The sequence below is a fragment of the Poecilia reticulata genome, chromosome 6 (assembly GCF_904066995.2).
Source record: "Poecilia reticulata chromosome 6, P_reticulata-male-v2, whole genome shotgun sequence".
Taxonomy (NCBI): domain Eukaryota; kingdom Metazoa; phylum Chordata; class Actinopteri; order Cyprinodontiformes; family Poeciliidae; genus Poecilia; species Poecilia reticulata.
The window spans coordinates 26,309,192-26,325,450 of record NC_088835.1 but is presented as its reverse complement, the minus strand read 5'-3'; the positions used below and the strand labels follow the sequence as shown (position 1 = coordinate 26,325,450).

The window sequence follows — 16,259 nt, the reverse complement described above, 5'->3', positions numbered from 1 at the left end:
ACTTAGAAGTTTTCAAAGTGAGTTATTAGACACATTCGATGTAAAAGTATTTTATCCTAATTAACCTCTGAAGCACCAAATTAAATACCCATTTACTTGCTAATCCACCACTTCTGACTCTGTGAACATGGGAAATCATTTTCTTTGTATCGAGTATCTGGCAGATTATGACCCGGGCTATTTTGAATTTTGGCAGCGAACAACCCCGCGCTGTTCTGGATTTATAATCCGGCTTAAAGTCTGAGACTCCCCCTCCCTGGCTGTCGTTTCCATCAGATTTTCCTCTGGTCCTCGTCACTCTGCTCTTCAAAAAGAAACCCACAGCTCGGCGCAAGATCATTTGACCATATGTCTGTTTTTTATTGCATTAAATTCAGTAGCTAAAATAAAATGTGCCTAATATACAGGAGATTAAATGATCAGATTTGGTGATTAAAAAGGCAACAAAAATGAGAAATAGACTAATAAACAGATCAATAACTTTACTCCTCGACACTGGATGTATTTAAAATAAAGTGAAACCCCGCTGGTGGGAGGTGGATGGAAAAACAAATCAGCTAAACACATTGACTACTAAAAGGATGCCACCGTTGTTTCGTAAAGCAGTCTTTTGGATTCAGCATAGCGTCACAAAGCAGCAGATGTCAGATTTTACAATCGAACGTTAAACAATGAAAGAGGTAAATATGCAGCAATATGACCCGTCAGGGTTTGGGTGTTGATCACGCGCCCCGGTGACTGCTGGTAGCCCTTTGACTGGTGCAAGAAACATTCACATCATTCTCAGTGCGTTGCTGGTTTCAAGATGTTTGATTATCCTCGATTGCTTTTAGTTTTTAATCAGTTCCCTTTTTGTAACGACTCGAAAGCCAAAATCACACAGGTGGAGCTCAATAAATTAGAATATTATCAAAAAGTGGTTTCCACTGATTTTAAATTTATAAAATGATAATGTTTTATATAGATTCATGACAGACAATGATGCATTTATTGCTGTCGTTTCTGTTTGATGATTATGGCTTACAGCTTACAAAACAAAATGTTAGAAAATTACATTCGACCAAAAAAATCCAATCAGTCTCACAAGGAGGGCAAAGGTCATCGCCAAAGAAACTAAACTTTTTAACTATGCTGCATATGTTTGTGGTTCCCGATTCGAGAAATCATGGAAGAAACACACAGAGTGGTAAACCAAGGCTACGTTCACACTGCAACCTGAAGCGGCCCAATAACGATTTTTTGTCAAATCGGACTGTCTTGGCGCGGTCCTTCACATTTCCAAATGTATCCCACTTGCAAGTGATCTCCAGCGAGACCTGAAAGTGTCCCGCATGCGCAGCAGAGGGCGCAATGACGTCACACAGAGAGCGTGCTCAGTGTTTTGCCAACCGCCACAAAAACGACGACGAAGAAGTGCTCAGTGTTTGCGGAAGTAAACGTGGATGCTAACGGTGGAGCATAGCTTACACATTTGAAGTTGTCCAACCGGAGCCAACACATTAACAACTTAATATCAATTAACGTCCGCCATGGTTGTTTTTCTTTCCGCTTGCTCGTATCAGGACGCAGAATAGTGACGTTTGTCGAGTATCGATGACGTTCAGGTCGGATGAACTCGACCTGGAAGTCAGGCCACATTTGAAACGGATACCTATCGGATACACCAAGTGGCCTGAGTCGCATTCGAAAAAAATCCGACCCGTGTTGTTCAGACTGCATGAAAAGGTCAGATATTAATGTAAGAACTGGGTCACTTCAGGCTGCAGTGAGAACATAGCCCACGTCTATTCAAACAGTGTTCATGGAACTAAAATAAATATAAATACATTGAATTAACTTAATTGGACAACAAGCTCAGCAGTAAGAATGGGTAATTATCTTACTATTTGTGGTTATTATGCATATTTGATTTATTATCAAAATAAACTAAACATTTTGTCTGTGAAAAAAACTTAAAAACACAAAACTAATGCTAGGATTGTTACTTTTGCTTTTTTCCTCCCAATATTCGTTCTATAATAGTAAATATCTAAAAATCTGAATAAATCTAGTTGTTTTGTGCTGCTTAGTGATACAATCGCTTTACTTGGTTGAGTATCAATAGGAATAATTGATGCAAAAACACAAAATCTCACCACATATTTTTGTTCTAGTTTCTAGTACCAATATCTTAGTACACTTAAGCTAAAAAAAATACAAATTACTTCTCATCAAGATATACAAGCTTAATTTAATTCAATAATCCCTTAAAATGGAGTAAAAAGTTCTAGTTCCAGGGGCAGATTATTTAATTTAGAAGATTAGAAAAATATGAGTGAAATAATCTGCCAGCGGAACTAGAACTTTTTAAATCAGTAGTAAGCAATTATTGACTTAAAACAAGCTCATATATATCTTGCTGAAAAGTTATTTATCTTATTTTATGTGTACCAACATATTTGCACTGGAAACTAGAACAAAACTCGTTGGTAAGATTTTGTGTTTTTGCGGTGGAGATGATCTCTCATGCTTTAGGAGTCCTAAAATCTACAAAAAACTGCAAATTTATTATAAATATGCCAATAATTACCACAAAATATCTCGGTAAACCTTTTGCTCCATATAGTCAAGAGTATTAATAGCAGAAACTGAACTGTATGCCATAATGAAAATGAACTCAAAGGGTTCAAATGCGTCACTCTGTTATGAATCTATATGTTTGTTTGAGTCACTGTTTGTTATATTCTAATTAATTGATTGATTTACCAGTAATCTTACTGATTTGACACAAGTGCTTTAATTCACAGTACCTTTATAAGCCCATAAAAATAAAAACACAGATTATTGCATACTATGCTCATGGCACACAAACCTCAACTCAGGTTTTTTTTGTCTGTTCATGTTCATCCACACATTCAAATCCCAAACCCTCCCTTCCCCTCAGACTGACATTGTTACATTCATTGCTTTGTTTTTTTTTTTTAAAGCAGTCTGATCAGTGCGACCCGTTCGGGTGTGCAATATTGCTGAGAAAGCTTTCTATCTTGGAAGACACGCCGCCGTCAAACCCTTCGCGCTGCAGTGATCTCTGAAACGAGCAAAGTGCACAGACTGTTTGTGCGCAGCATTTCTCCGGAAAGGATGCTAACAAGAGGGAAGCCATTTTTGGTTTCAATCATAAACTGAATATACAGCTGTGGGTAATTCTTTTCAGCTCAAGAGGTGAAGCTAAAAAGGGAACCAAAAAAAAGGGTTTCAAATAAATAATAACAAATCACAGAGGAAGGTTAGAATATAATATAGTATATATAAGAAGTGATATTTCTTATCAGGTCTTAAATATATACCCCATTAATACTTTTGGGTTTTATCATTATAATGAAAATGTTGAGTAGAAAAAATATGTTTCTGTCCGTCATCCACAAAAACTAAACTGATCTCTCATCTGATTAAAACACACACCCCCCAGCACTGAATTCAACATTTAAAGGTGACCTATTATGCTTTCTTCAACAGGTTACGATATGTTCATTACATTTTTCCTCAAAATAATTCTTAGACGAGATTTTAGTCCTGCAGAATGAGCTGATTTAGGGCTTGTCACTTTAAATCCAAATAACCTGCTGCTGGCCACGCTGCCCAACTCAACGTTTACACCCGCATGTGAAAATGGTTGCAAACAAATGTGCAATTATACAACCGTACACCTTTGAAAAGCAGACGCAGAGCCTCCTGCACAATCAACAAGGATGCAGCAAGTGGTTTCTGGATGGTAAGCCAACAACAAAACAATTGTCATTTCCAGTAGCCATTCTACAGCGATGAAACCAGCTGACAAAACATGCTGGAACTCTGCTTGGTTGCTAGGTAACGGGCTGAATTCCGCTGGGGTTGCTAGGCAATAGGCTTATTTGTCACGTTACATTCAGAAGGGTTTTGAAACGGCTTGTTTTCCAAAAAACATGAACTTATTGCCAAAAAATATCTGGGTAGGATGTTTTAAAGCACTTGGGCTGTTTTTATAAGCAGTAGAGAATCAAATGGAAGCATAAAAACATGGCAAATGTTAACTTTGCATAATAGGTCCCCTTTAAAATGCCAACATGGAGGGGTTTCCTCTGCAGCTCAGCAGGTTGAGGAGGGTGTGTCTGACACTCACAAGTTGGAGGGAAGCTTGGATTGTTTCTGTTCACTGTCTAACACTTTAGCAGGAGACTGATCGCCGGCGGGCTGGTTCCAAGGCTCAGGCCCTGATTGTGTCCGACTGATGGGAGCACCTTGACCCGGGATGGCGGTGTAGGGTTTGTTGACCGCCATGGGGGAAGGGAAGCCCCCGGCCTCCCTCTCTGAGGAGCCGCTCACCATCGAAGGCCTTTCCTGGTGTAAATAGCTGTGAGAGCCTGAGATTGTCTTTATTTCCTGGGTAAAGAGATCCGCCGAGGACTCTGCTGTCTCTCTCAGAGCAGAACTCTGAAAGCTGGTGGCGCCGGGCGGCTCGGCGTGGTGAACCGTCCGTCTCTGTGTGACTGGGCTGCGGAGAGGCGGCGTGTAGCACGGCGAGGCCTCCGCAGAGCCGTACTGTGCCAAGGAGGCGAGGGCCGAGTGCTCAGGGAGAACCTGTGGGAGGAAAACCGACTGCAGTCCCGCCAGGGTGTGCTGCGCCAGAGAGGCGGCCACCCCGCTTCCGCCGGCCGAAGACGGCAGCGGATTGATCCCGGCCGGCGGGAGCCTGCTGGTTATGATGGGGAAATATGGGAGGTTGACGTTGCTGGATGTGCTGGTAGCTCTGTTGAGGCTAGAAGGGTGGTATGGCTGCTGCAGCTGGCTCAGGATGGGGTTCACCGAGCTGCAGATCAGAGGGCTGATGGTTGGGGCTGGAAATCTTCCCGAAATCTTCCCCGGCACCCCTTGCTGCAGCAAACCCAGAGGCTGAGGTTGAGCGGCCATCGCACCGAGGAACGGCTGAGGGTGGAGCTGAGCAGAGCAGGTGTAGGAGGGGAAGACCGAGGCGCAATGAGGAGGCTGGTAAAGAGGCTGCGGCGTGGGCTGCAGGCTGCTTGTAAAGACGGGCTGCGACATCACCGTGGGCGATAAAACCGCGGTGGAGTGATGCTGCGCCAAAGAGAACCCCAACGTCGGTGCCTCAACCACAGATCTGGGTTTAGCAGAGCTAACCGGGGAGCCAGGAACTGAACCAAAGCTGCTGGAGGCGGTCCCTCCCATGTGGACCCTCCTGGAATGGTCCTTCATGGAGGAACCAGGAGCCAGAGGACTGTGGAAGAGGATGGGAGGCAACTGGGAGTGATGGGCCAAGGCTAGAGCCAGCGGCGTGGTGGCAGCAGCAGCCTGCAGCGGCGCCTGGACCAACGGCGTCCAGATGAGAGGTGTGGGGGACGGAGGAGCGACGGAGAGGTTCAAACTCTGCGTAGCGCTGCTTTGGATCAGCTGCGTGCATTGGGCCATGTCCCGGTCGTGCTGGACAATTCTTTGGATGATTTCTGTTTCGTGGAGGTTTAATGTGCCCGAACTTTGGTGATGCTGGACTTTATGCTGCAGAATCGAGTTCCTCTTTCCTGTGAGAACAGAAGGAGAAACCGTTCAGCTGCACTGGAGGGTGGGAATCTATGGGACGTCGCAATTAGCAGTAAATCAATTAATAGCATGATAAATTAAAATGAGCTCCAACCCTTCATCCATCCATCCAACCCTTCATCCATCCATCCAACCCTTCTTCCAACCAACCCTCCATCCAACCCTTCATCCATCCATCCCTAAATCCAACTATCCAACCCTTCATCCAACCAAGCAACCCTTCATCCATCCATCCATCCATCCATCCATCCATCCATCCATCCATCCATCCATCCATCCATCCATCCATCCATCCATCCATCCATCCATCCATCCATCCATCCATCCATCCATCCATCCATCCATCCATCCATCCATCCAACCAACCAACCAACCAACACTCCATCCAACCATCCCTCCATCCAACCCTTCATCCAACCATACAACTCTTCATCCAACCCTTCATCCAACCATCTAACCAATCCTCCATCCAACCATCCCTCCATCCAACCCTTCATCCAACCATACAACTCTTCATCCAACCGTCCAACCAACACTCCATCCAACCTTAATTCCAACTATTCATCCAATCCACCATCCAACCGTAATTCAAATCTACAAACTTCCACCATTTTTGTCGTATGAACCAGAGTTTGGTAGTAACTAGTTACATTTACTTGAGTATGTTTTTGGAAATTAACCAGAAATATGTCTTAGGTTTTTTTAATTAGACATATCAGCCTAATATCACCAAAAGATACAAACATCTTCAAAATACCAGTGGAAACATGCAAAAATCTGGTCAACAGTTACACTGCAAAAACACAAAATCTTACCAGTTATATTGGTTCCAATGATAGATGAATAAACTTATAACATGTTAAAAACGCTTTGCTATAAGAAATAATCTTACAATAGAACTAGTACTTTTTCATCATTAATTAGGAATTATTTACTCACAACAAGCCTCTATGTCTTGATAAAAGGTTTGTTTTAAGTTAGGTTAAGTTTAGTTGTCTGATTTCAAGAGTACTATGACATTTGCACTATAAACTAGACCTAAATTACTTTTTTGTTTTGCAGTGTATAAAAAGCATTTGCAAAGATTTTTCCAGTGATTGTTGAGGACAGTATTAATACTTTTTGTCCGGCACCATTTTCTACTATTTTGAATGAAAACTGATTTAGATTTAAATCAACATGATCACTTCTGGGCTTACCAAAAAAATTAAAGTGACATGTTTTATGCTTCATTTCATTTTCAGTAAATATGGTTTATTTTCTGCTCAGAACTCATAAAGCAGGTTCCATTAATAAAATAGACGGACCTGACCATGACTGATGCCAGTTAATTATTCACACATCTAATTAAAATCCAGAAATCTAATTCTGTCTGACATTGTCAATCTGAATGAGCCATGAGTCGCAGGACCTTGCAAAGTGTTCGTACTCTTAATAAACTTTTTCACATTTTGCCACAAAGTTGATGGGATTTTAGTTTTAGCTCAGAGAGAGAAAAACTCTAGAGACAAGCAAAGCTGCTGGAGACAAACCAGCTGTATTTACACCAAAAAGTGCCTCTGCAAAGTGTTGGGAGCTGAACTTAAAAGCACAACCTGCTCTTCAGATTTTCTTATGTTAAAAAGATTTAGAAAATTATTTGTCTTTTTTTATGTCTATCACATAAAATCCCAATAAAATCCAGAGTTTGTACACTTTTACCAACACATTTTATACTTTCAAGGCAAGTTTTCACATTTTTCCAGCGCCTCACTTTGGAGATGAAAACAAAACACTAAATTAACCACAAAAAAAAAATCACCCAATTTCAATAACTTTGTTTTACATATAAAATATAAACCCAACCTTTATTTTAATTACAAAGATCAATAAGTCATTGAGCCATTAGGAATAATAAATATTCATTACTCTGAAACAATCCAAACAAAGTTAAAGATAAATGACCTCCAGAATCAAATTAGATGGTTAAATATGCAAAGAAAGTAACAAAAACATCAAAATGGCATTTAGCAAATAGAAAAGAAATAATTTTGGTAATTCTAACCGACCTAAAAAAGTTTAGTCTAATTTAACTTAAGACAGTGAGAAAAAAATGTATATGTTTCAATTAGGTGTATGAAAATATCTAATTTCTACTGTAAATAACGCTTTCCAAATTTAGGCTCTTAATCGAGCGTTAGATTGTACTTTATTACAAAACTGTGCAGTTTAAAAGTCAAGAACTTTCAAAGACTATATGCAGAAATCAAGAACTTTCCAAACCAATTCAAACAACTTTCCAAGTGTTTGAATTAGAATTCAAACACTTTCAAGGATTTCGAACACCGATCCGAACCTTGCAGTGAAGTTTGTGTAACTTTAAAAAAATGTGGAAACATTTACACTGCAAAAACAAAATTTTACCAAATATTTTTGGTCTAGTTTTTAGTGCAGATATCTAAGTTCACTTGAAATAAGACAAAACTAACTTAAAACGAGCCTCTATATCTTGCTAAAAAAATTACTTTTACTTTAGTTTGTCTTATTCCAAGTGTACTAAAGATCTTTATACTAGAAACTAGACCAAAATACTTGGTAAAATTTTGTGTTTTTGCAGTGTAGCTATGGAATACAACACAAACTGTTTTATATGTCTCAATAACATGTAGGTAAAAGACACCATTTTACTTTATTTAACTGCATCTGAGAATTCTCCAAAGCTCACCGATACGGTCCAGGCGGTCGAGGGCGACGGCCTCGAAGGCCCTCCTCATCATGGGATACTCCTCCAGCACCTCGTTGAAGTTGTCTACAGACAGAGAGTACAGCCGGCAGTAGTTATCTGCTCGCACGCTGGCTGTCCTTCTGCCTCGAGTCAGCAAGCAGATCTCTGCAAGGACAGAGGAAAGTAAAGGTGACCCATTACGCTTCCGTGAACAAGTTAGGGTAGGCCTATGGGTTACACTGAGTATGTTCATTACATGAACATGTTTTCACATAATGAACATATGTTCCTAGTCTGGTCAGTTCTGCCTATTTTGAGCTTCTTTCAGAATGAGCACTGTAAAAACACAAAATATTACCAAGCATTTGTGGTCTAGTTTTTTAGTAAACTTGAAATAAGACTAACTTACAAGTAATTTTTTAGCAAGATATAAAGGCTTGTTTTAAGTAAATAATTTCTTAATATTGACAAAAATGTACTTGTTCCATTGGCAGATTATTTCACTTATAACAAGACATTTTTCCCATGTTTAAGTTAATTTATCTGCTAGTGGAACCAGTACCTTTTCATCAGTATTAAGGAATTATTCACTAAAAACAAGCCTCTTTATCTTGCTGAAACGTTACTTGCAAGTTAGTTTTGTCTTATTTCAAGTGTGCTAAAGCTAAGATATTTTCACTAGAAACTAGACTAAAAGTACTTGGTAAAATGTGTTTTTGGCAATGAACTGTTGTCACTTTAAATCCAAATAAGCTGCTGCTAAAAATGTCTGCAAGCAGATCCGTAATTATACAACCGTTCATCTTTGAAAAGCACAAGTAGAGCCTCCTGCACAACCAACAAGAATGCAGCAAGTGGTTTCTGAATGGTAAGTCAACATCAAAACACTTGTCTTTTCCAGCAGCCATTGTACAGCGATAAAACCAGCTGACCAAACGTGCTGGAGCTCCACCTTGGTTGCTGGGCTTAGCTGGGGTTGCTAAGTAACAGTGTAATGCCAGTTGTATTTGATTCAACAAACAGGAGGTTTTTACAACGGTTCGTTTTCTAGACACTAACAAACATTAACTTGTTGCAAAAAAACCAACTCTTTTTAAGCACTTTTTAAAAAATGTGCAAAATGTAAATTTTGCATAGTATGTCCTCTTTAAGAATACTGTTAATGTATGATCAGTGTTAATGGAAGAGATCAAAAAATGCAGGGATCATCAACTTATAACGCCTTATATGGAGGCAGAGTTCATGTAGCTTTAGATCAATTTCCAAAAGAAAAGTGAGGAACAGTTATTAGTGTGAGACAATAAAATGTTGGCCGCCTGATGCCAGAACCCCCACAGATGGAGCACTTAATGCAATTTCTGCAGCTTACAGTTTTTGTCCTGACCTCATCTGCCGTGCCAGATCAGAAAAATAAAATAATGCCCCATTAAAAAAAAGAGAGGGGGAAAAAAATGTGCCGTGACACATAAATCGCTTTTTCTGTCCAGGACAGGCAAGTTCACGACACAAACACACTCACATGGTCTCAATTTCTGTTGTCTTCATAGGAATAACATCTAATTATTTATCTACAGCTCTAATTTAGGACATTTTTCTTTAAATTTAAGTCTTTTTTGATCGTGTATAGAAATCATATCAATCCCAGACAACAATAATTAGAAATGTTTCACTCTATCGGCTTGTTTGTTAGTAGTCACAGTAACTTTTGGTGGTGTGCGCCTCTATAGCACACTGTTACAGGTTCAGGTGAAGCAAACTGGAAAGTTTGAGGTTTAAGCTTTAAACAAAGGGCAAAACTCCACAGATGGACTCAAAGATTGCAGAGCTTTGCTCCTCTTAGAGGCCTTTTAAGGAGATGACGATTTTAACCAGCTGCAATGTTCAGGGAAGTTAATCTGCTGAGTGCTCGCGCAAACTAAATCAAAACAAATCTTACAATCACCATTCCTTCGCACATGTTAAATCAGCCTCACCGCCCCATCATCTCCTCTCTCCATCTGCCCAGTGGGGTGTGTGAAAACTTCACCTCCAAAATAAGAGCCGTCCGTCAGCTTGGTGTCTTTGCTGCTCTTCGTAATGACGCTGACGACGCCGTGCTGGATGAAGTACATCTTCTTCCCGATGGTTCCCTCCCTGATGATGTAGTCGCCCGGTTGGAAGACCTCAAAGCGTAGTTTGGTCAACATGGAGGTGACAAAGTTGGGGTCGGCGTTGGCGAACAGAGGCATGGAGGCTACCAGTTTGCGGCAGTTGAAGTTGATGATTTCCTGAGGACGACGCAGGAAACCGGCTGTTAGTGAAGGTGACCGCGACCATTCTTAGATGTTAAGATTTTAGTCATTTCTGCCTCTGTTGAGTTCCTTTCAGAATGGGCTGCTTTAAGACCTCTGTGTTACGTTAAATACAAGTAAGTTGCAGCTAGCCACGCCCCTCAACTCAACGTTTGCATTCACACGTGAAAATAGCTGCAAACAGACGTGCAGTTATACAACTACACATTTTTGAAAAGCAGAAGTAGAGCCTCCTGCACAAGCAACAAGAAGGCTGCAAGTGGTTTCTGGATGGTAAATCAACATGAAAACACTAGTTTTTGTCCTGGAGCCATTGTACAGCACATACAGCAGTAGAACCAGCTGACCAAACGTGCTGCCAGCTTTGGTTGCTAGGTGATGAGCTGGGCCTTGCTGATTCGTAACGTTATATGCCTGTATTTTGTCCTGCCTGCTTTTAACTGTCTTTCAGTCTTTATCTTTAGTTCTGTCTCTCTCTCTTCAGCTCTTTCTCTCTCTTCAGCTCTGTCTCTCTCTCTTCAGCTCTTTCTCTCTCTTCAGCTGTCTCTCTCTCTTCAGCTCTGTCTCTCTCTCTTCAGCTCTTTCTCTCTCTTCAGCTCTGTCTCTCTCTCTTCAGCTCCGTCTCTCTCTCTTCAGCTCTGTCTCTTCAGCTCTGTCTCTCTTCAGCTCTGTCTCTCTCTTCAGCTCTGTCTCTCTCTCTTCAGCTCTGTCTCTCTTCAGCTCTGTCTCTCTCTTCAGCTCTGTCTCTCTCTCTTCAGCTGTCTCTGTTTCTGTCTTCAGCTCTGTCTCTCTCTTCAACTCTGTCTCTCTCTCTTCAGCTCTGTCTCTCTCTCTTCAGCTCTGTCTCTCTCTCTTCAGCTCTGTCTCTCTCTCTTCAGCTCTGTCTCTTTCTCTTCAGCTCTGTCTCTCTCTCTTCAGCTCTGTCTCTCTCTCTTCAGCTCTGTCTCTCTCTCTTCAGCTCTGTCTCTCTCTCTTCAGCTCTGTCTCTCTCTCTTCAGCTCTGTCTCTCTCTCTTCAACTCTGTCTCTCTCTCTTCAGCTGTCTCTCTCTCTTCAGCTCTGTCTCTCTCTCTTCAGCTGTCTCTCTCTCTCTCTCTTCAGCTGTCTCTCTTCAGCTGTCTCTCTCTTCAGCTCTGTCTCTCTCTTCAGCTCTGTCTCTCTCTCTCTCTTTAGCTGTCTCTCTCTTCAGCTCTGTCTCTCTCTCTTCAGCTCTGTCTCTCTCTCTCTCTTCAGCTGTCTCTCTCTTCAGCTCTGTCTCTCTCTCTCTCTTCAGCTCTGTCTCTCTCTTCAGCTCCCTCTAGCATCTTCTGTGAGTCCATTCAGTAGATTAGCATTCCCACAGCTGTTTCACAAGGAACAGTAATTTTTTCGAGTATTTTTATTTAGTTTTTGTTGGGTGAGGCGATCTCAACGCTGCATGTGTATATTTCAATCATTATAAAAGCAGCTTAGTGCTCTGTTAATAAGGTTCTCTGCCCTCATACGGCCGTTACTAATCAGATTACAACACTATTAACATTATCATGGAAAGTAAGGCAGCCATATTGGATTATATCAATAATTATCTGAGCATCATTGAGAACGGGATGCTCTCATTTATGCTGACATGGTACGACTTCTATGAATCCAAACTCAGTTGGGCTTCACATTTTCGTAAACCGACCTCTCGCAGCGGCTCGTTGAGCTCCTCCAGGATGCTCTCCTCGTCGAACATCTTGCCCTGATATCGGTGCTCGTAATAGTCGTGGATTCTCTGCCTCATGTCAGCGGGGAGCTTGTGGAAGGACATGTACTGCTCCACTTGCTTATACTGTGACAAAACAACAAGATGTCAACTTTTAAAACCCGTTCAGAACCGCTCCAAGAATCCGACTCACAACGGCAGCTTTAAAGCGCCTGCTTCTCCTGCAAAGACAAAATGCAAAGTCATGTCAGAATGAATATATTAACCTGATTGATGTGCTGGCTCAGAGGTGGACTATAATGTATCTCATTATGTTAACAGTCAACTGTCAGGCCATCTGTGAAACCTGCTCGCAGTGCGGTGTTGTGGCTCTGCCCCATCTGACAATTACAGTTGTGCTCTGCAGGCTGCAGCTAATGACATTAACCAGCGTGTCCTTCAGCAGTGTACTCTACCAGCAGAGCAGCGCCGACGATCACAGCACCCAGTGTACGTATGGCGCTTCCTGCCATAAGCCTCTGCTCTGAGGTTATTAAATCTGTGCCTTATCTCTCGTTTTATCCCTCACAGAGTCGGACATGGAGATCTAATGGCGAGTTCCCCTGGTTATTCCTCATATTTTAAGGTTTTTGTCACCATTTCACATCAAAAACCAGTGAAGCTTCTGCTGTCCATCTATAAATATTTAAACAGATTTTAGGTGAAAAATAACTTTTGGTAACGAGGGTTAGCAAACTATCATCAAATGAAAAGCATGATTTTAACCAGACATAAAATTGTATTTGTTATGCTAATATAATACATTCAATGCCTTACAAGAACATTCACACCTCTTGAGGCTTTTTCTGATTTGGTCACATTACCTCAGTGCAACTTATTGGTTTTTTATTGGGATGATGTCAACAAATTGGGGTTTCTGCAGGCTTCAGCAACTCAAACTTAAGACTTTTTAAAAACCATTCTGAATAAAATTAAAAATTTGTGTGAGAACAGAAATGTACAAAAGAAAATGCATTTCATATACATATAAAATTGCACTTGCATGTAAAATATGTTAAAAAATACCCATAAAAGATGCAAAAAGCTAGCTAGCTACCTACCAAAGCTACATTAGCAGCTTGTTAGCAGTAACCTTAACTGCCTCGAGTTAAAAAAAAAGAAATTAAAAACTTTATAAATACAAATCCAGCCAACACAAAATTTAAAACCTGTGATTAAAATATTTAAGGCCTACTTACATAAAAAATAAATTTTATGGCATTCATTTTAGACAGTGAAATTTAAGACTTTTTAAGAATACATTTTATTTTTAGTATGAACTATTATTAAGGCTAGTGACATATGCTTGTGTATATAATATCATAATCTGCCTGATTGGAGCATTTCTTTTTCTAAGAAATGCTCCAATCAATACCTTTAAGTTTAGCTGCTTAAAGGTATCCCAACAACAAATCTCACCTTTTCTTGGTACTGCCTCCTGGAGGAGTCCAGAGACTGGATCAGAGCTGTGGCGTGACCCACAAACATGGCGAAGCAGGTGGCGCCCACGATCATGCTGAGGATGGTGAGCCAGACGTCGGCCATGCCGATGGGCGGGTACAGGCCGTACCCGATGCACAGCATGTGACTCATGGCTTTGAACAGGGCATAGGAGTACTGCTGACCCCAGGTGTCGTTCTGGAGGAGAAGTGGAAGCGGAAAGAGAAACTTCATCAGTAAGAATGCTGCAGCGCTGCTGCTGCATCGTGTCTGTGGGAGCTTTGTTGGGAGTTTCAGAAAAAAGAGTGCAGGTGGTGAGCATTTTATCCTGCCCGTTGGGAACCATAACTGCTTATGTTTAAGTTAGTGTTGCTAATATCAAGCTAGCACGTACTTTAGCTTCTGTTCCACCAATCAATACACACAGGATCAGAAAAGAAAAATGCCGAAGAAGAGACAGAGTAAAAATATCTAGTCATTTAAACACTAATATTTATTATGTTAATGGGAAGTAGAAAATCTTCAAATATGGCCTGTTAAGTCTGTAGGTGTGAAACGATTAATCGGTTTAATCGTGATTAATCAATTATCAAAATAATCAAGTAATTTAGTAATTGATTAATAATTAGCTGGAGTATACAGACTGTAAAAAGGGCATTTGCTGAAAGAACAACATAGTCAGAGCCTTAAATAATGCAAAACTGTACAAAATATATACATTTTGCATTTAAGATATGAAACAATCCTTTATCTGTAAATGCAGCTCTGGAAAAAATGAAGAGCCTACTGCATGAACCCCATAAAAACCTCCTGGTTCTTCCATCAAATATTGTTTCTGAACTCTTCCTGAGTTAAAACATTAGTATTGCTGTTTCTAAATGAATCTGAACTTCTTTTCTTTCTTTATTTAAAGTCTGAAAACAGTGTTTCTATTTTGTCATTTTGACCATTTCTCATTTTCTGCAAATAAATAAAACATTTTTGCTTAGGATTTCAGAGACATGTTGCCAGTAGTTCATAGAATAAAAGAACAATGTTCATTTTACATATACCTATAAAAAGTAAAATCAAAGAAACTGATCATTTTAAGTGGTTTGTTACTTTTCCAGAGCTGTATGTTCTACCCAGAACTCCTTAGCACACACTAAAGAAATGCTGAAATTTAGGTTAAAAAAAAGATGTTTTCTTATTTAAATTTTTTTATTTATTTGCATGTTTATATAATATTGTATAAAATAGGCTTAAATTAAGCCATTTTATCCGATTAATCAAAATAATCGATTAATCATCAGAATAATCGATTAATCATCAGAATACCCTATACAATTATCAATAACTAAAATAATCATAAGTTGAAGCCCTAATTTGAATACAACATAATGTTATTTTGGGATTTGGGATTCGAATCTGCCCAATAATTCCCTTACCACCATCTTGTTCCGGGTGACCCAGCAGTCCGGAGGGAAGTCCTGCAGCATCGGCACCAGGAACTGCAGGCAGCCGTCCCAGTGGCACAGCAGCAGCATCATGCCAATCAGGTTCATGATTCGCACCATGGCACTGGCAAGATCGTACGTCATGTGAAAGACCTACGATGAACGGGAAACAAAATGGGACAAGACGTGATAAAACGCTCACACTTTGAAAATAAACTTGAGATTTTAACTCTCTCCCCTGACATTTGGGGATCTGAGATGAAGTGCAGCATCTACTTTAGAGCAGCAGAGGCTGTTTGAGTGGTTTTAATCAGTTAGTATACAGCGTGGGTAAACACTGCCTCAAAGAAGCAGCTTAAAAATTAAAGCTGCACCAAGAAATTTGTGTATTTTTAGCATCATTTAGTCAGGATGGAAAAATCTAATCTTTTTCTGAACATAGTGTGCACCAAGTTGAGAGCTACCAGGCTGTGCTGACAACATCCCTCTTCAGTGTGGCCGCTGTTACAGAGTGAAGAAGACTTAAAGTTAGCTATTATATCAGTGAGTAATGATGCAAAAAAGACACAGAGGGATACAAACTGCAATATAAAAGAAAAACCTAGATTTTTAGCAACATGTCTAGAAATCTGGACCAGGGGGCGCTAGAGGGAACCTCAAAAAGTGGGAGGGAAGATGAAGAAGAAAACTGAAAGAAAAAATGTAATTAAAGGCATTATTTTATCATAAATGTTTAATTATATTCTAGGATATACCGTCAACTGGTTTTGTGATGCTAACTACATTAACTGGCAACTGCACATGTAAAAGCCAGTTTAAATTGTCTTTTAGGTGATCGTGTTTGTCCACATTTCAAAATAATATAAAATCGCAGTGGAAAGAATGAATGGATGGATGAATGAATGAATGAATGAATGAATGAATGAATGAATGAATGAATGAATGAATGAACGAACGAATGGTATAAACTATATTTTACAGCAATCAGAGTGGACTGAGGATTCCCCTGCATTCTAACTAGTAGAGAATAGACAAAAATATAATCCTTGGTTTCTTTTTGGACAGTAGCCAGTCATAGTAAAAGTAACTTACTGA

General features: G+C 40.2%; 1 protein-coding gene across 1 annotated transcript in view; it reads right to left on the bottom strand.

Moving 5' to 3' along the window:
• Positions 1–336: 336 nt before the first annotated feature.
• Positions 337–16,259, bottom strand: part of hcn4l (hyperpolarization activated cyclic nucleotide-gated potassium channel 4l) — a 28,822-nt gene continuing 12,899 nt past the window's right edge. The window contains exons 3-8 of the mRNA XM_017305094.2: positions 15,156–15,317; positions 13,708–13,926; positions 12,229–12,375; positions 10,302–10,542; positions 8,276–8,440; positions 337–5,552 (exon numbers count right to left, since the gene is read on the bottom strand). Coding sequence (XP_017160583.1) covers positions 4,135–5,552; positions 8,276–8,440; positions 10,302–10,542; positions 12,229–12,375; positions 13,708–13,926; positions 15,156–15,317 — 2,352 coding nt within the window. The 3' untranslated portion in view covers positions 337–4,134. The remainder of the gene's footprint in view (positions 5,553–8,275; positions 8,441–10,301; positions 10,543–12,228; positions 12,376–13,707; positions 13,927–15,155; positions 15,318–16,259) is intronic.